Below are 20259 nucleotides of genomic sequence, written 5' to 3' on the forward strand. Positions count from 1 at the left end.
CATTCATGTGGATATCCAGTTTTCCAAGCACCATTTGTAATGGGCTTGGCACCCATGGCAAGTCAGTTTTTCTTTTGAATAGCTGTTTTTGGTTAGAAAATATTCAAAGGAGTTGATTGACACAGGGAGCCTTGAAAATATTTTTGCTCTTTGTCTAAAGACTTCTACCCAGAAAATGTGCCTTAGTCTAGATATTTAGACACATAAGCACTAATTTATAGTACTTGCTAGTTATATATACATAAAATCAGGTTTTACATATGCTAGTGTAATCTTAATACGTATATAAATTTTCCTTTGTCTTTTTATTTTCCCTGGTATTTATATTTTTATTTTCTTCTTACAGTACATAAACAGAGGAAAATTGCAGTGGTTCAACCAGAAAAACAGTAAGTAATGTAATAGTATGTCTGAACAGTTGACATTTGAAAATTAGAATATATAGAAAAAGCAATAACTATTTCAGAGTGTATATCTCCTATGTTATTTTCTCAGATGGAAGCATAATCTTTGAATTTAACTTTTTTTTTTTTTTTGAGAGACAGAGTCTCACTCTGTTGCCTGGGCTAGAATGCCATGGTGTCAGCCTAGCTCACAGCAACCTCTAACTCCAGGGCTCAAGGGATCCTCCTGCCTCAGCCTCCCAAGTAGCTGGGACTACAGGCACATGCCACCACACCTGGCTAATTTTTTCTATTTTTAGTAGAGACGGGGTCTCACTCTTTCTCAGGCTGGTCTCCAACTCCTGAGCTCAAGCAGTCCTCCCGCCTCGGCCTCCCAGAGTGCTAACATTACAGGTATGAGCCACCACGCGTGGCCTGAATTCAACTTTTAATCATTTATATACTTCTTAACAGTATATGCATTTTTTTTAATGGCACTATATACAAAAGGGTAAAATACATTCTCAAGATATTCTCTAAATTGAGTTTTCTTTGCCTTTTAGAGCCTGACACATTTGAATAAAAAAAAGGAAATAAGAGTCCCTATGCTGGTATTTTTTAAGGAAGAGCAAAAATTATAAATCAGGATATGATTTGTCACAGTGAAAAAATACTTGAGGTAGAAGACAACTCTAAAAGAAATTCACACTCAAAGGAGTAGCTTTGTGCCTTTCAAGAAACTCCATTGGATACCTTCACATACAGCTTTTAAGAAGAAATTATTTAGTGATGCCTTCAAACCTTAAAAAATACAAAGGCTGCTGTGTGTACATGTGTGTTTTAAAACATCGGGTGTTGAATACTATGTTAGTCTGCTTGGGCTGCCATACAAAATACCACAGACTGGATGGCTTAAACCACAGAAATTTATTTTCTTACATTCTGGAGGCCAGGAAGTCAAAGTACCATTGGATTCGGTTCCTGGTGAAGGGTCTCTTCCTAGCTTGCAGATGGCTGCCTTCTCGCTATGTTCACATGGTGGAAAGATCCCTCCCACTACCCACCTTCTTATAAGGCCACCAGTCCTATTGGATTAGGGCCCTACCCTTATGACCTCATTGAATCTTAATTACCTCCCAAAAGCCCTATTTCCATTTACAGTTACATTGAGGGGTTAGGGCTTCAACATATGAATTTGGGGGGGGCACACAGTTCCATGTAGAGCAAATTCTATAACTCCCTATTGTATAATTCATAACTACCTTTGTAGCTATGTGGGTAATAAAACTGACAACATAAGTGGAAAGAGGCTGGGTATGGTGGCTCACACCTGTGATCCCAGCACATTGGGAGGCCGAGGGTGGGAAGGGATCGCTTGAGTCCAAGAGTTTGAGACCAGCCTAGGCAACATAGTAAGACCTCATTTCTACAAAAAATAAAAAATTAGCTAGGCATGGTGGCACACACCTGTAGTCCTAGCTATTCAGGAGGCTGAGGCAGGAGGATTTCTTGAGCCTGGGAGTTTGAAATTGCAGTTAGCTATGATTGTGCCACTGTACTCCAGCCTGGATGACAGAGCGAGACCCTGTCTCTGAAAAAAAAAAAGTAATGGAGAGAAAGGCAATAGAATTTTATACCAGGCAGAGAGACGAGATAGCAATGACCAAAAAACTGGCCTTGGATTTTTCCTTGGCTTAGTTGTGAAAACTGATCCAAAACTTTAGTCAGGAAACATTCTAAAAAGATAAATTAGTCTTTTATTAGCACCGCCCCCCCCTTTTTTTTAAGAGACAGGGTCTCATTCTGTTGTCCAGGCTGGAGTCCAGTGGCATGATCATAACTTACTGCAACCTCAAACTCCTGGGTTCAAGAGATCCTTCTGCCTCAGCCTCCCGAGTAGCTAGGACTACAGGTGCATGTCACCATACCCAGCTATATTAGCCTTTTTCAGTGACTATTGCATATACACTAAGTCTCTGGGATTTTTTAAACATAATTTGTCTTTAATTTTGAAACTGATAGATGAAGAAAACAGCTCTATAAAAGAAATGTTTCTGTTCTGTGACTATTGAAAAAATGAATTGTTTAATTATTTAGATGCTCATTTGAATGAAAAGATAATTTGTTTGAACATATATCACAATGCTGTCTGCAGACTAGCCATTGACTCATTAGATTCTGTACGTAGTTTTAAAAGCAATTGTAGGCCGGGCGCCGGTGGCTCACGCCTGTAATCCTAGCTCTGGGAGGCCGAGGCGGGTGGATCGCTCGAGGTCAGGAGTTCGAGACCAGCCTGAGCAAGAGTGAGACCCCGTCTCTACTAAAAATACAAAGAAATTATCTGGCCAACTAAAAATATATATACAAAAAAATTAGCCGGGCATGGTGGCTCATGCCTGTAGTCCCAGCTACTCGGGAGGCTGAGGCAGTAGGATCGCTTAAGCCCAGGAGTTTGAGGTTGCTGTGAGCTAGGCTGATGCCACGGCACTCACTCTAGCGCGGGTAACAAAGTGAGACTCTGTCTCAAAAAAAAAAAAAATAAAAGCAATTGCTGGTTTTTTTTTTCTTTTTAAAGTATGATCAGCCAGATGTGGTGGCTCATACCTGTAATCCTAGCACTTTGGGAGGCCAAGGCAGGAGGGTTACTTTAGCCCAGGAGTTTGAGACTGCAGTGAGCTATGATTATTGTGCCACTGCACTCCAGCTTGGGTGACAGAGCAAGGCTGTCTCCTAAAAAAAAAAAAAAAAAAAAGAAAGTATGATCAGGGGAGTACCTTCTATTATAGATTTTGTAGCATGCCACATTTACTTTCTTCCGTTGAAGAAAACTAACCCTTACACTTTATTGATCTTAAGAATTATCTCACTATTTTGCTGTGTTTCTTGATCCAGAGTACCATCATCAAGGACTGTCCATGAGGGCCTGAAGAATCAGGAGCTGAACTCCACAGACTCAGGTATGAGTGTATGTAATCTTACTGAAAAGAGAACCCTTGGTTTCTTTTAATGGACTATGTCCGAAAATAATTTTAACAATACACTTGATTATAGGATGTGCCTTCATAGATTGCTTGTGACTTTAGAGTTAAAAATAAGATGTATTTAGTTTAATAATCATCTCTAGGCTGATTTTTCTGCCAATTTCTAATAATTGTAGCTATTCTTCACTGACCACCTGGTTTGTACCAAGGTCTCTGGAGGTTAGTATCATCCCTGACTTTAGATAAAGAACCTGAGGCTTTCTAGGCAGTGTTCTTTCTTAAGCTAGCTGGGTGAGAGGTGAGGGGGTTATTCTTTTTAAAAATCTTCTTATGATATGCACACTTTGTATATACATTTCACAATTTATATATCAAAAAAAAAAAAAAAGCACTGGAATAAGAGAGTCAGTGCCTGATAAATGAGACAAAGATCCTTGCTGGAGGTTCATGCCTTTTGTCCAGGTATCTCTGTTGAACTACTCTTAGCTTTCCCTGTGTTGGTTGTATAACACTTAGGATCTTGGCTGTGTATATTCTAGCACAGATTGGGCATTTTAATGATCTTTTTTAAATGCCTAGAAAAGAAAGCAAAGCAAAGCTCAGAGAGGTCACACAGCTTATGAGTAGAAGGGCCAGAAATGCAACTCAAATCCTTCTCAAGTTGTACACCTATACTTCTGTCTCTTCCACCTACTACCTTTTCATTACATCATTTATCCATAGAGGATTAGGGCTATGTAACTCCTTGGGGTTTTTGTTTGTTTGGTTGGTTGTTTTTTTGTTTTTTTTTCCCTTGAGATGGGGTCTCGCTGTATTGCCCGGACCGGTCTCAAACTCCTGGGCTCAAGTTATCCTCCCACCTCAGCCTCCTGAGTACCTGGGACTACAGGCGCCCGTCTACTCATTTTTGATGCATTGCTGGCCATTCAAATGCCTATTGAAACTACAGGATTAAGGCATTAATATCTCCTACGTGACTCCAGCCAAGGCCTTCTGGTTTGGGTTTTGTCATAGGTGAGGTTCCCTGGGAAACAGAGTCTGAAAGTCTGATATTGCATGTAGGAGTTTCATTGGAGAGTATTTTTGGGAACAGCTCTTGGGAGGAGAGTAAAGGAAGCAGGATTCAGCAGAGAAAGAAGTTGAACCAACAATGCAGTTGCAACAGAAGTTTCTTCTAGTTCCATGGGGAGCCTTGGAGCTGATATAGCCACTCAAAGTTGTCCCTGATTCAGGCATAGTAGCCACACCTTATAAGACCAGTTATTGGAAGTGGGCCTCTGGTCCCTCCCTACCTTACAAGGGGTAAAGTGGCTGTCTCCTACTAAGGGTGGTCCCCAGCTCAGGGCAATTCTAAGACAGACTTACAACTGAGAGTTGTAAGCTGAAAACATTCCCATCAAGAGGGGCATGAGTGCCTTAATCCCAAAGAGGAGGATCCTGGGTGGCAGAGTTCAGATGGGAACATAGGCACCAACATGCTGACCACTGTGCTAAGACTGCATTCTTAATTACAGCATTATGAACCTTAGAGTCCTGTCGACAGTGGTCAATGTGCACATATCTCTTTTCCTCAATGTTGGGTTAATGGGCAATATCATTCTCGCTGCCTTATATCAAAATGAAGGTGTTTTAGTGTTTGAATTTTTCACATAGCTGAAATGCCAACTACTATGAGGAGATTTTTAAAAAACATAATTATGAAGTATAGTATTCATACAAATAGTTGAAGAGAGGGGTCTTTAGGCCCAGTTACACCCCACAGTACAAGAAGAGCTTAGAGATGTGGTCATAGCATACTTTAGCCCTCAGAGATGGGAGAGCTCCCACAACATCAAAAACTGCCATATTAGTTTGGTGATTTTAAGGAGGTAAACAGTATTCTAAATAATATTCACCATCAATTCCTAGAAATATTCCATAATAGATTTTTGAATAGTTGGGTTTTGATGACCTAGAAAAGAAATTATTGATCATCTGGAATCATCAGAGATTCTTGAAGTAGATCCTCTACTTCCTTTAGCAATAGAAGTATAGGGCTCTGAAACAATATTGCATTATCCCAGGAACTAATTGGCATGTAATTCAGTATATTGTTTGATTTTAGCCGAGTGATAAACTCTGTAAGTAAAAATAAGGTAAATATAAGCTTTGTATTATAAGGTATTTCAAGAGCATTCTCAGACAATGTGTTAAGCTTCAAAATATGTAATTCCGAACTTTAAATAATGGTATATATTTTTCCCCTAGTAATTCAGCTTTGGGAACGTGGAGCAGCGAATGACTGTTCTGAATATTTCTTTCTCTTCATTTCCCAGTTGTGATTAATGGAAAATATTGCTGTCCAAAGATATACTTCAACCACCGTTGCTTCTCAGGGCCATATCTTAATAAAGGAAGAATTGCTGAGCTGCCTCAATGTGTAGGACCTGGGAACTGTGTTCTGGTCCTTAGAGAGGTAAGGTTCTGGCCTAGAGCAAAAGAGCTTGGAAATTTCACAGCATTCTCTTAGGCTCATTCATATAGGGAGGTGCATGCCATAGACATGACAACTCTAGGTTTTATCAAAGGTTACCAACTTTTCTGGTGTATTACATAGTGAACAGGGCATGTTATTATTTCTACTTCCTAGGAAACATTCACCTAAGCAGTCCTTCACATAGCAGGTTCACCTCTGTCAGTGTAGAAAGGTCGCCTGCCAGAGACCACATGAGAACTGTGCAAGAGTGAACTGTGAGATTAGTCTACAACTGAGAGGCTGTGTGACATTAATCTAGGCTCCATGATAAAGTTATACAACAGCCAGTGTGTTGTGCTGTGCTTAACAGATATGAGGACATACTGAACATTTTAGCCCTCAGGGTGGCAAGGCAGAGTTTAGGGAAGCTGGAGCTTCTCAGCCAGCCTCCTCCAGCCATGAGAAGGCTTAGGTATCTTCATAGTGTTCCAAACAAAATTTTCTGTGTATCATGGCTGGGAAAGCATTTGAAAGCATGTGCTAGAGTAATTTGAAATTCATGAATGGTGCCTGTTTTTTCCTGACCATAACATTTTGAATGCTTAAAAGGATCTGGTTATTCTCTTATTGCAACTTTGGGTAGCAGTCATATCTTCAGTATTACTTGGTTAACGTTTGTTAATTAATTTGACTAGAATGAATCTCCTAAATGACCATAACATTCTGAGGTATAGCAAGAGTGCTGTGGTTCTAATGATTTGCTTTTCTCCTTCCCAACCCATATTTTTACTTTAAAACCGAGCTCAGGTCCTCACTTTACTTATCAATGCAGCTTATAAACCCAGTCGTGTCCTTCGGGAGCTCCAGCTGGACAAAGACTCTGTGTGGCATGGATGTGGGGAAGTCCTAAAAGCCAAGTGAGTAGACTGCTCTGTCTTTTACTCTTATTTGTCTTTAATAGGTCACAGAATCAGTTCTGTGGATATCAGAATACTTATATTTCCTAGGGCAGTGCTTCTTCGCCTATTTGTGGTGAAGGACCAGGCTCATTTTCTTTTTTAGATTTCCATTCTGTCAAGGATCAATACATTTATAAAATATGGTAAAAATGAATCATAGGAAATATGAAATCTGGGCCAGGCGCGGTGCCTCACGCCTGTAATACTAGCATGCTGGGAGGCCGAGGTGGGAGGATTGCTCGAGCTCAGGAGTTCCAGACCAGCCAGAGCAAGAGCAAGACCCCATCTCTACTAAAAACAGAAAAATTAGCTGGGCATTGTGGTGCATACCTGTAGTCCCAGCTACTGAGGAGGCTGAAGCAGGAAGATCGCTTGAGCCAGGAGTTTGAGGTTGCAGTGAGCTACAATGATGCCACTGCACTCTACCCAGGACGACAAAGCGAGGCTCTGTCTCAAAAAACAAACAAACAAACAAACAAACAAACAAGAAATATGAGATTTAAAAGCCATAAAAATGCAAGAATAATTTTTGTTATATTTAAAAGACATAAAATTACTTTTTCAAATTACTGTGAAAATTTACAAACATTTACTCTTGCTTTCTGATCTGATCTTATCGTGGATGGATAACAATTGTCAGGTTGTACTGGTCCTTGGACCACACTCTGAGCATCACTGCCCAGGGTAAAGAAAGACTTAGTGAGAAGTCACTTTTCTTTTTATACTAGTTAGTGAAATTGCTATTTGAAAGCCTTAACTTAGGAAAAGAAAGCAGGAACTTTATTTTGCTAATTTAAATAACTCAGCTCTTAGTTGTCATAACTTACCAGATTTAATTTAAGTACAATATGCAGAACTTCCTTATTGTTTTCCGAGTCCTCAAACTATAAAGGATATAGGATATTCCTAGAAGCAAAAATACTTTTCAGGTATATTAATATGTTAGATTTTTCTCTGGGTAATCATTAGCCCAGTAAATTTGGCATCTGATGTCTTCCAATGGCAGATATAAAGGAAAGAGTTATCGGGCTACTGTTGAGATAGTGAAAACAGCAGATCGAGTGACTGAATTCTGCCGGCAAACCTGTATCAAACTGGAATGCTGTCCTAACCTCTTCGGTCCACGGATGGTTCTGGATAAGTGTTCTGAGAACTGTTCTGTACTTACAAAGACCAAATACAGTGAGTCATGTTTTTCCAATGTGTTAACTATAGCAGCTGACCATACCTTACATCCTGGAAGGTTTTTTTCTTTTGCAGACATTCATGTGTATTATACAGAAACTTTTTCTGTAAAGGCCAGATAATAAATATTTTATGCCGTAGGTCTTATGACCTCTGTCACATACTCTTTTTTTGTTTTTTTCTGTTTTCATTTTTTAAGAACCCTTTTAGGCTGGGCGTGGTGGCTCACGCCTGTAATCCTAGCACTCTGGGAGGCTAAGGCAGGAGGATCACTTGAGGTCAGGAGTTCGAGACCAGCCTGAGCAAGGGCGAGACCCCATCTCTACAAAAAATAGAAAAATTAGCCAGGCATGGTGATGCATACCTGTAGTCCCAGTTACTCGGGAGGCTGAGGCAGGAGAATCGCTTCAGCCTAGGAGTCTGAGTTTGCTGTGAGCTAGGCTGATGCCACGGCACTCTAGCCCGGACAACAGAGTGAGACTCTGTCTCAAAAAATAAAAATTAAAAAAAAAAACCTTTTAAAATTGTAAGAATTGTCCCAGGGGCCCTGGTATGCAACTTTTACACATAGCATGTATATGCATTAGCTATTGTGTCTAATATGATCTGTAATTCATTCATATAATCTGCAAATATTTATTATGTGCCCACTATGTGCTTCTAGTGTTCTAGCACTGGGATATAACAATAAAGAACAAAATTCCTATCCTCAATGAGTTTACATTTAATACGGGAGACAGATAAACAAGGGAACAAATATATATAGAGAGAGGTATTATGGGGAACAATGGAGCAAGGTGAGCAAGCAAGGTAGGAAAGTAAGGAGGCTGGGCGGTGGGGTGCTCTTTGTGCAGGTGGTCAGGAAGTCTTCTGACAGGTAACAACCTAAAGGAAAGAAGAGAGTCAGCTGTGCAGATATCTTGGTGGGAGTGCTCTGGGGAGGGGGCAGCAAGGGCACAGCCTTGAGGCAGGTGAAGAGCAGCAAGGAAGCCAATGGTGGTTGGCGAGCTGGAAATAGCAGGAGAGGAGGTAGTTGCAACCTTACTCTGAACAGTCACAGCAACAGCTGTTCCCTCATTTTCTCCTTTGTCAAACTGGGGCAGGGGCCATATAGGATGAAATTTCCAATTTGGAGCCTTGTCAAGGCATTGCCACCCAAAGACAAAATTCTGATCCTACCTTTCCTTAAATCCTACGAGCCGTGATGTCCCTTGGCAGAATTAATATGGAGGAGGATTTTACCTTGTTCAATCTGAAGGATTTCTTTTAGGGAATCTGTGCCTCTTAAACTTTATAGTGCATGTAAATCACCTGAGGGTCTTATTCAAATGGAGGTTCTGATTTATCAAGTCTATGGGTATCTGGGGCCTGAGTGTCTGTCTGCATTTTCAGCAAGCCCCCAGATACCACTGATTCTGCTGCTCCAAGGTCCATACTTAGCATGACAAGCTTTCTAATTAGTATTTGAATTACAAAATCATGTAAGAGTCTAACCTTCTAGTTCTGTTTATATTTATTGGATTGTAAACTCCTTAAGGGCAGGGATTGATTGTCTTTGCTTTTTATTGTATTAGACTCAGCATTTAGTTTAGGAAATAGCAATTATTAGGAGCTAAGTGAAAGATACTATTTATATAAGTACATGTAAAAGTACACCACTTTGAGTCTTTGGAAGGAAGATATGTGTATTTTATTATTCTTTTGGTCTGAATTTATCTTTCACAATGATGTAGTTGAAATTAGCCTAGAATTTAGGAGAGTCTATAATTTTTCCCAATTAGTAATTTCAGTGATGTCAAATGGATTTACATCCTTCAGAATTCATTTTTTGCAGAAAATTTTATTTTGATATTACTTTAAGGTATAACTCAGAGCTAGAATATGTTTTAGTTTTAGAATTATCTCTATATTCTAAAATGTATATGAAAATACAAAGGATCTAGAATGGCCAAAACAATCCAGATAAAGAAGAATAAAGTTGCAGGACTTTCTCTCTTTTTTTAACCATAAAGCTATAATAAACAAAAGAGTATGGTATTAAAGAATAGTCAGATGAGTGATGGGACAGCATAGAGGATCCAGAAAAAGATCCAAACTTATATGGTTAAGTGGTTTTCTACAAGGATGACAGAGACATTTAATGGGGAAAGGAAATTATTTTTAACAAATAGCGCAGGTACAGCTCGATATCCAAATTGAAAAAACAAAAACAAAACTCTTTGGTTCCTACCTCATATACAAAACTAATTCAAGAATGTAGACCCAATGTAAAAGCTAAAACTATAAGGTTCTAGAGGAAGAAAAAGAAAGTATACTCAAGATCTTGGGGTAGGCAAAGATTTCTTAGAAAGGACCTAGAAATACACTAACATAAAGAAAAAAATTAATAAATGAAGCATCACCAAAATTAAAACCTTCAGCTCTTTGAATAATACCATTTATTAAAAAGGAAAAGATAAGCCACGATTTGGAGAAAATATTCTTAATACATATATCCAACAAAAACCTCTCCAGAACATATAAAGAACTCCCATAACTCAATAATGAAAAGAGAAGTTTTGAAACTGAAGAGAGCTGGTGGTTGCATGACATTGTGAATACAGTAAATATCACTAAATTGTACACTTTAAAATGGTTAATTTTATGTTATGTGAACTTCACCTCAAGCAAAATAAATAAATGAAGAGAAACAAAATATTCTGGAATCAGATAGTGGTAATGGTTGCATAACATAGTGAATATACTAAAAATCACTGAATTGTACACTTTAAAATAGTGAATTTTATGTGAATTATATCTCAGTAAAAAAAATTTTAAAACGAGAACAGTTTTAAAAGATTAATAAAAGATTTGAACATATACTTCATGAGAAGATATAGAAATGGCTAAAAAGCACATGAAAAAGTACACAACATCATTAGTTGTCAGAGAAATGCAAATCAAACTGCAATGAACAATTACTACATAATCCACTAATTTGGCTAAAATGAAAAAGACAGTACTACATGTTGGCAAAGGTGTAGAGCAACTAGATCTCATGTATTGCTGGTAGGAGTGTAAAATTATACATCCATTTTGGAAAACTGGTAGTTTCTTTAAAAGTTAATAATTCATCTATCCAGCCAGGTGTGGTGGCTCACGCCTGTAATCCTAGCACTCTGGAGGCCGAGGTGGGAGGATTGCTTGAGCTCAGGAGTTAGAGACCAGCCTAAGCAAGAGCAAGACCCCATCTCTACTAAAAAAATAAAAAGAAATTAGCTGGACAACTAAAAATATATATAGAAAAAATTAGCTGGGCATGGTGGCACATGCCTGTAGTCCCAGCTACTCAGGAGGCTGAGGCAGGAGGATCACTTGAGCCCAGGAGTTTGAGGTTGCTGTGAGCTAGGCTGACGCCACAGCACTTTAGCCTGGGCAACAGAGTGAGACTCTGTCTCAAAAAATAAATAAATAAATAAATAAATAAATAATAATACATCTATCCTAGGATCCAGCAATTCCATTCCTAGGTATTTATTCAAGGAAATGAAAACATGGCCATTAAAAGTCTTACAGAAATGTTCATTGCAACTTTATTAATGATAGTTGAAACCTGGATACAGCCCAAGTACCTGTAGCAGGAGAATAGATAAACTGGTACATTCCTAGACTGGATTGCTATTCATCAATGTAAAGGAAAGAACCACTCATATATACAACAGCATAGGTGAAACTCAAAAATATTATGTTGAGTGAAAGAAGCTGTACACAAAAAAGTACCTACTATGTGGTTGCATAGAGCAAAACTAATCCACGGTGATAGTGATCAGAATAATGACTGCTTCTGGTAAGGGGAACTGACTGGAAAGGGAACCTGGGAACTTTCTAGATTGATGAAGATGATCTATATCTTGGTATGGGGGGTTATTCAGGTTTATGCATTTGTTAGTACTAATAAAACTGTATACTGAAGATCTGTTTATTCCACTCTATGGAATTTAAACCTCAATCAAATAAAGTGTACCTGTTTTCTACTACACTAATAAAATCTCCTGTGGTTTTGAGGTGCACAGAAATAATGAAGCTACTTTATTTTTCTTTGTCATCCACATTTAGCACACTATTATGGAAAGAAGAAAAATAAAAGAATTGGGAGGCCACCTGGTGGGCATAGTAACTTAGCTTGTGCCCTGAAAAAAGCCAGTAAGAGGAGAAAGAGGCGGAAAAATGTTTTTGTTCATAAGAAGAAACGCTCCTCTGCATCTGTTGATAATACTCCAGCAGGCTCTCCCCAGGTATGAGGTCTGTGATGCACCTGTAATGTCTAGAAGCCAAGTGACCACTGCTTCACAATACGGACACAGAAAGAATACCTGCAGATCTCTCTAATGCAGATCTCTGGCCTATAGAAGATGGTTTTGTGGCCCAGGAACTGGTTTGGTCTGAATTTCAATGAGACTTCTCTCCTTTTACAATATTTCAGGGAAGTGGGGGTGAAGATGAGGATGACCCAGATGAAGGGGATGACGATTCCCTCAGTGAAGGCAGTACCTCTGAGCAACAGGATGAGCTACAAGAAGAGTCAGAAATGTCAGAAAAAAAGTCATGCTCCTCTTCTCCCACTCAAAGTGAGATGTCCACATCGCTGCCTCCAGACAGACAAAAGAGAAAAAGAGAGCTTCGCACTTTTTCATTTTCTGATGATGAAAATAAACCTCCTTCACCAAAGGTACCATTTGAAAAATAGTATCTTTTTTTCTCTCTGTCTAGAATTTCCCTCTAGAATCTAATTGTTAATGATACTAGCATTCCACTTCTTTCATTACAGGCTTGTGTAGAATTTCCAGGGTCTCTTTTAAAATAATGCAGCGATTTACATGTATTTCAAGGATTACTTGGAGATTAGCTACTTACAAGAGGGGAAGTGTCTTTCAGAGTAGCTGTTTTAAGTAAAAAAATGCTTCATGGGTGGCTTATTTGTAGCCTGTCATTTAGCATTGTGAAAACTGCCTTCTTAATATTTTTCATAATATATATGGTTTTGTAGAAATAAATTATTTATCTTTCTGTTTCTGGTTAAGCTATTTGTTTAAGTATATTTAATTTATACATATGTACACATTATATCACATATACACTAAAAAACAGCAATTAAGTTAGTGTTTTAAAACTGGATTCCTTTTTAAAAATATTTCATGAACAGAAGCAATAAATGTATTCTTCTGATAATTTTGGTAAGCATTCTTTCATTGGAATTAACATCCGATTTACTTAAGCACCCTACCAGAGAGTGAACTAAAATAGAGACCAAGGAATACATGGGAGATTTAAAAACTATTTTTCTCTGTTAAATTGTCCAAATAATTGTGCTGAAACTTTGAGATAAATTCTTTCCCATTGATATTTTATATTATAAAAGACAAACATTTCTTGATTACCCAGGGGCCTTTGCTATCTTTGCTGGGAGAAATCATGTCCTAAGGCCACTTTAAATCTGGTCTTGAAGGATTATAAATTTATAGAGAGACTTTTTTAGAATAAAATTGCTCTTACACCATTTGGTTTTATTTTGTTATGGGAAATGAAGGAAATAAGGATTGAAGTTGCTGAGAGGCTTCACCTGGACAGTAACCCCTTGAAGTGGAGTGTGGCAGATGTTGTGCGGTTCATCAGATCCACTGACTGTGCTCCATTAGCAAGGATATTCCTAGACCAGGTAATCACAGATACTTCCAATTTTTAGTAATATGTCTCTAGCAAAGAACTATAGGTTTAATAGTCAACAATTTGTTTACAAATTTTAGGAAAAAATGTTTTGATTCAAAAGAAAAAAAATCATTTAGTCCCATTTTTAGGAGTGGAAAGATGATAAAAAGCTATTTATCAGACTTGCTCTGTAGTTGAAGCAGATTGTCATTGTATTTGCATTTTTCCTGAGAATTCAATTCCAGCCTCCAAACATTTAAATGGCTTAAAATCAAGCATGCCATACTTAATTGTCCTCATTTTTTCAAAAATAATGATTTGCTTATTTTTTAAAAAATTATCATCTGTAATATATCAGGCTCTAGAGTGGTGATCAATTTTAAGGCAAGCTTTCTTAAACACAAATAGTGGACTTAAACATTGAAATAAATTTTGTTTTAATATTTGGGGAGGTTTAAAACTGAAGGTCTTTGAAGAGCTTATCAGGATTTTATGAATGTTACAGAGTAAGAAAACATTAATGTTTATAGTTAATATTTTGTTTCAGATTTAGAAAGAGCCCTGCCTATAAAAAGATGGCACAATTACTTGCCAGTTACAGGGATAGTTAGTTTACTGAATTTCTGCCAAGCAAATACTCTGTAGAGTGGATTCTTATCCTTGGTAAAACTTTATTATTTCTTGGTAAAACTAATAAAACTTTATTAAGTCTCAAGTTTCATTAGTATGGAGGACTGCAGAGGCACTTAAAAGGAAACGTGTGATACTTGTTTAAAAGGAAAAAGTAAGGAAAGGAAAGCACAGGGACTCCAATTTTGACAAAGCCACAGTGTACAGGGGCTGTCATGATCGAGCTGCCATTCATATGCACATCACAGATAATTTGTATTTTATGCCTCAACAGGAAATTGATGGGCAGGCCCTGTTGCTCCTTACCCTTCCCACTGTTCAAGAGTGCATGGACTTAAAATTGGGCCCTGCCATCAAACTTTGCCATCACATAGAGAGGATCAAGTTTGCTTTTTATGAGCAGTTTGCCAACTGAGAAGGACAACCAAAGTGAGCTGGATCTTTGAAGCACAAATGCCATGAATCCTTCTGCTGGCTGTACAAGTGGAGCTGGAATAGTCCTGGGGCTCCGGGCCCTGCAGGTGTCTGCTTGTTCTCTTTGCACTTTCAGGGAAGGAGGACCCACACTGAGGAAGCAAAAATTGTGCACAGAAATGGCTCTTCTGCCAGTGGAAATGTGGACATCTCTTGTGCAGCAGATTGCAGGTTTTAAAAAATAAAGGTTGTAAGGAAAAGACTTACATTAGAAGAATAAGCATTTCCAATGTTGTGGCCTGAAAACAAAGAATAATCTAGGCTGCTGGAAATAACCCTTTTGGTTGTTTTGTTTTCATTCTGTTCCTTCCCATTGTAGATTGAACTTTGTTCTCTGCTTTCTCTTTCTTGGAAAGAGAGGACATAGCTTTAAAGTCAGCACTGATTTGGGACTGTGCCTAAGGCACATCAGTGCTTCCTTGTCATTGTGTTTTTAAGCTTTTTAAAATTAAAACAATTCATTTTGGGGATGATTATGTGGCTCTAGGGTTTTGAATGTATAGTCACACTTTGATCCATTTAAAAATCTATTCTTACGAGTTCCTTTGTTTACTACCTCTGTTGATAATTGAGCTTACAGCCATGTATGAGGTTTTTTGTATACCATTTTTAAGCTACATGAACACTACAACTATGACAGAAGTTGGAGTGGGGGGACAGTCTTCTTTCTTAAAAACGTTATGTGGGGGGCACTTATACTAGTTCCTTAACTGACCTGATCTATGAACTCTACTGTTGCTCTCCATCTTCACCCAGTTTGGACTACCTGTGTTAAGTAGCATTGGCAAGACAGAATTTCAGTTTAATTATTCTCTCCCTGTTAGTTCTCATAGAGACTTCAGTGGCTTTTATTTTGTGTTTACTTTTCTCTAGGATTGTTTTTCTGCCTCTGTTTCATTTCTAGAGTCCTTACTTGGGGTCAAAATTGGTAGGTGTTCCTTGGATCTACAATAAAGCCGATTTCCCCTTCTTTGTAGGTGTCTCCAGGTAGAGAGTGTAGAATCACAGCAGGGAAAATGTGTTTGGGGGCTGATGCAGAGTATGGAATTTGTGTAGCAGTGTCCTCAGCAGCTGGGTAAAGATGGAGAAGTGATTCAAGATTGTGGAAACCTCTTTGCCTTGTCACACTTACACGTTTCTTCAGTTAATCCTTTAAATTGAATGTAATCTATAGTCCGAAGATTCTCATTTAAACTACTCAGTGTTCCTTTAGATGTATCTTTTTGACCCAGCTCAAGTTAACATGAAACTCCAGATGAATATTCACTTGTGATTCCACTTCTAGTCATTATAGAATAATAGCATTTGCTGTGCTGTTCCAGCCATGAGGAATGAGGAAAAACACGTACATAGATTGTTCCTTTAAATGGTTTGCTTTGCTGAGTGTTTTTTTTTTTATTATCCTACTCACCTGCAAATTTATAACCTAGGCATTCTTCCTCAAGATTTGAAAATTGTTTTAAAACTGCAACCTGGGTAAATTCTAAACAATTATACAAATATAAGGTAATATTACTACAAATTTAAACTCATTGTGATTTTTTTCCTTCTCCTCCTCCACCAACCTGTTTTTATGGACATTGGCAGACAGTTTGTCATCCGGATCCTCTCTTCATTGGATAATTCATGAACCACCTTAACTCAAGCCCTCCACCAAATCGTATATTAAAGCATTAACTCATTGCTTAGGTTACTACCAGATATATGTGGAAAGAAGCATCATTTAGGTAAAAGTTAATATGTTTGAAACTTTGAAATCCAATTTTAAAAAATTTGATTAATTCTATGTCTGTGGAAGAGAAGCATTATATGATGCTGGGAACAATCAACATTAAGCAGGTAGGCTTTCAGGGTAGTGATGGTGGTGTTGATCTTGCTCAATTAAATTTCCTGAGAGCTGAGCAGTGAAAGCACTAAGGCAAAGAGGGTCCCTTGAGGAAGATCAATGGAACAAAAATTTTCTGGAATTAATGTTGAGGACCTCATGTTATTATCTTATTTAGGAAAATGAAATATATTTCCTATAAGAGGGAATTTACCAAATGTGACAACAGTGAATACATTATTTTGTCTCTCTTTTGACTTCTCCAGAAACCACAGAATTTAGAACCACCTCCCTTCACAGGTGAGAGGATGAAGCCACTGATTGGTGAAACACACAGCCCCAAGTAATCTCTGACCTGGGTATAGTTGGGGGCCAACAGGTTTATCTGTCTGTACCATGATTATTCAAGCTCAGCTTTCTCCTAGAGGAAGGCTGACTCTAAATGGTCAAACAAGTGGAGTTTCCTTTAATTCTTGCATTCTCTTACTGAAATACAGTTTATCAGGCAGTTGTGTCAAAGAAGAATTATATTCCTCCAGCCCACAATCCCACATATTACATAACAGGATAATTGTTTGGGAATTTAGCACAGGGCATTTTTTAAAGTTAAACTGTAGATTCCATTTACCTCATAAGGCTGCTGAGGCTGGGCTGGACTGGGCTGGATAGCAGTGATGGTCTGATTCCTGTGATGCTGAAACAGATCCTAAGCTTACCATGTTTGGATAAAATGTTAGTATGTTGCACATAGGTGCCGTGAACTTTGTTTTTTAGAGAAACCAACTTCTTAAATTCATGAACGTACATTGTGAGAGGACAGTGTTTGTCTGGATTTCACCTGTAGTTGGCCCCACAGCCTGCCTGGTCAGAAAGTTTTTCATGACCCCATTTTGACCCTGACTTGACAAGCTTAGAAACAGGTTAATGAACCATTTCATCCTTCTGGACCTTGAAAAGATGGCTGACCAGTATCAGACCATATTACTGCGATGTTAGTGTGCTAGAAAAGCCTTGTACTGCACATGCAGATTTGCTGTGACATTTTGACTGTACTTTGTGGGCTTCTGGGGACTATGCTATTTTCCTTTGTAAGCCACCTTCATTCTTCTCATTTGAAGCAGAGTTGAAGTGGCTAATATAAGGAATACATTAATAGGAGCTTTTACCCTACCTGCCTTTCTTAGCAATGTAGGTGGCTCCCAGCACACATCTACGTTATAGATACATAAAGTCAGGGAAGGGTACTTACCAACCTCTGGAGAAGATGAGCTTTTTGGTAAATATTTGTTGACTTCATGACAGAGGCAAACATAGGAAAACAGTTTAGAACTTGGCCTTTATATGTCTTTTCTCCCTAAAGTAAAATTCTCACTGTGAGAGACAGGGCATTGGACCATAGCTTCCTGAGAGCTTGAATACATTTTACTTGCTCTCTAGTACCAACTCAGTCACTAATGTACTACCTGAATACAGTTTAAAAAGTCTAAGAGGCCTTGGGTAATATAGTACTCAGAATCATTTCCCTCTCTCAAGCCAAAAAGTGTTTCTGACAGACATGTAGAACTTTAGGGAATCTACATGGGAACATTGTAGTCACAGGCACTTATCTTTATTTGGCACCTATCACCAATGACTGTTCTATTTAAGACACCATTTACTGGTTTGATTGATTCCCACAGCTCTGAGAGAGTTATTAGGAGGTTAGCCTCTACAGTGTAAGCACACCTTGGAGTTGAACTCTGGTTCTGTATATTGAAGATGTTCTGTGTGTGTATATACACATGCAAGTTCAAAAGTGTTCTGTGTTATCAGGAGGAAATTTGTTGCCCTTATGAAGATGAAGGAGAAGATATCACTAAGAGAAATGCAGTATAAATCTTGGTGGGGACCAGGTACCCCCTTTTTAAGCTTGAATTTGAATTTCCTTGTTCCGGAGTCCACTGTAAGTAACCGTGTGTCATGGTTGTGGTGCTGACTCAGAAACTCTGTAGGACAGAAAGCCTCCTGCAAAACCAAAAAGAAATAAGTCATTTTCCTGCAATTATAATTCTTCATTGACTTTATTCCCTTTAAATGCTTTACTAGTGAGTTTTGATGACTCCCACTCCTTATGTGAGAATATACCTACTTTGGAAACTTGAATTTATCCAAATAAGCTACCTATGACTCGGAATTTGACATAAGAGTTCTAACTAGCTCAATGCCCAGTCCAAATGGCTCTGGTTCCAGGCCCACTTACCTAGGGTGTTTTCCTCAGTACGTGTCTCAGACCACACAGGTAGCCTTGTTTCTGAGGTCAGCCTTAGGGGAGAGGTATAGAAGGTGGTGGACATTCAGTGCACTGCAGATTGATTTTCTTGGTTGTGGTGTTTAAGAACACTGAGATTTTCACAAGAACCAGCAAAACCAGGAGTGGAAGGTTGGGGGGATGGAGAAGTAGGTCTAAAACTCCCTCTTCTTATGTCTTTTCTGACTTAACACACCACTGGGTCTGTCCTGGTGCTATGGCCTATAGCAAAGGACAGTTTTAAAAGAGAAACAAGCCACACAGCCTTGTAGGACAAGTCTTCAACACCAGCACTAAAGCATGGACCATTCGTGAGCCATGGGAGGCAAGGGGCTCCCATTATTTCCAGAAGCGAAGGATAATGCTGACTAGTGAGTGAAGTGGTGCCACTGTTGCTGATGGGAGTGCCTGTTCTCAGGATGTGTGAAAACTCAGGCGTAAGGGTTTCCCCATGGTTTATTCAATATAACTGCATGCCTACCATGGCAGAATGGGGGTGGACAAAAGTGTTGAAAGGATGAGAGTAGGCTTTAGCAGATGACTGAGAGAGGTTACGTAGCTTAGGCAAAGTTAGAGGTGGGCAGTCCTTTAGCTCTTTTTGCATGAATCTCTGAGGAAGATAGTTTGAATGTTTCTCTTGAAATTTTAAATGCTCATTTCTTTTTCTCTCCCTTTTTTCCTTTTTTTCATCAAATATTCTCTAAAGACAATCAGAGTCCTGCCAGGAAGGGACTCCTGGCTGGTTCCAGCACTGTCCTTAGGCCTCTTTCTAATTCTAACTCATTGGAACTGACGCACTTTGTTTAATGTATTTTGCCTTTTTTTTTTTTTTAAGCTTCTCGTTTAGAACAAAATGAAATGCTTATTGCATTGTATCCTTCCTGCTTGCTGTTTTTCTTCTTAATTTCAAAGTTATGCATTGAAGATAAAGTACAATTAAGGAGAAATATGCACAAGAATACCTATTAAAATAACTCCCATCAAGTTTGATGGTATAACTTCAAAGGATTAAAAAAAAACCTATTTTGGATGAATATTTTGTGTGGTTTTTTTTTTGTAAATATGATTGTATATAAACTGTGGTACATTATGACAGTTTTAAGTGGTTGTGAGAAAATTAAAGAATACAGGTCTTAAGCTATGTTTAACTTTATTTGTCCTGATTTGACAGTAAGGAAGGCATTCTGGCCAGAGTAAATTCTTCAAAATTCTTTCCATTGTGGCCTCAGAGAATCGTTTCTGAGTGGATGAAAAACTTTCCTACTTTAATAAAATTCCAAAGTTCTCCCCCCTCTCTTGCCATCTCATCCTTTCCCTTCTGGATTTAGGTATGCTTTTTTTTTTTTTTTTTTGCCACAAGATCTCACTACATTGCCCAGGCTGGTCTTGAACTCC

General features: G+C 38.5%; 1 protein-coding gene across 5 annotated transcripts in view; it reads left to right on the forward strand.

Moving 5' to 3' along the window:
- SFMBT1 (Scm like with four mbt domains 1) overlaps positions 1 to 15226 on the forward strand; it is a 119695-nt gene extending 104469 nt beyond the window's left edge. For all 5 annotated transcript variants that reach the window (XM_045529993.1, XM_045529992.1, XM_045529994.1 and 2 more), the window contains 9 exons: positions 347 to 389; positions 3276 to 3340; positions 5680 to 5819; positions 6627 to 6736; positions 7785 to 7960; positions 12059 to 12237; positions 12426 to 12671; positions 13530 to 13658; positions 14553 to 15226. In XM_045529993.1, the coding sequence (XP_045385949.1) occupies positions 347 to 389; positions 3276 to 3340; positions 5680 to 5819; positions 6627 to 6736; positions 7785 to 7960; positions 12059 to 12237; positions 12426 to 12671; positions 13530 to 13658; positions 14553 to 14693 (1229 nt within the window). In that variant the 3' untranslated portion in view covers positions 14694 to 15226. The remainder of the gene's footprint in view (positions 1 to 346; positions 390 to 3275; positions 3341 to 5679; positions 5820 to 6626; positions 6737 to 7784; positions 7961 to 12058; positions 12238 to 12425; positions 12672 to 13529; positions 13659 to 14552) is intronic.
- Positions 15227 to 20259: the final 5033 nt, after the last annotated feature.

Source organism: Lemur catta, chromosome 18 (assembly GCF_020740605.2).
Source record: "Lemur catta isolate mLemCat1 chromosome 18, mLemCat1.pri, whole genome shotgun sequence".
NCBI classification, from domain to species: Eukaryota; Metazoa; Chordata; class Mammalia; order Primates; family Lemuridae; genus Lemur; species Lemur catta.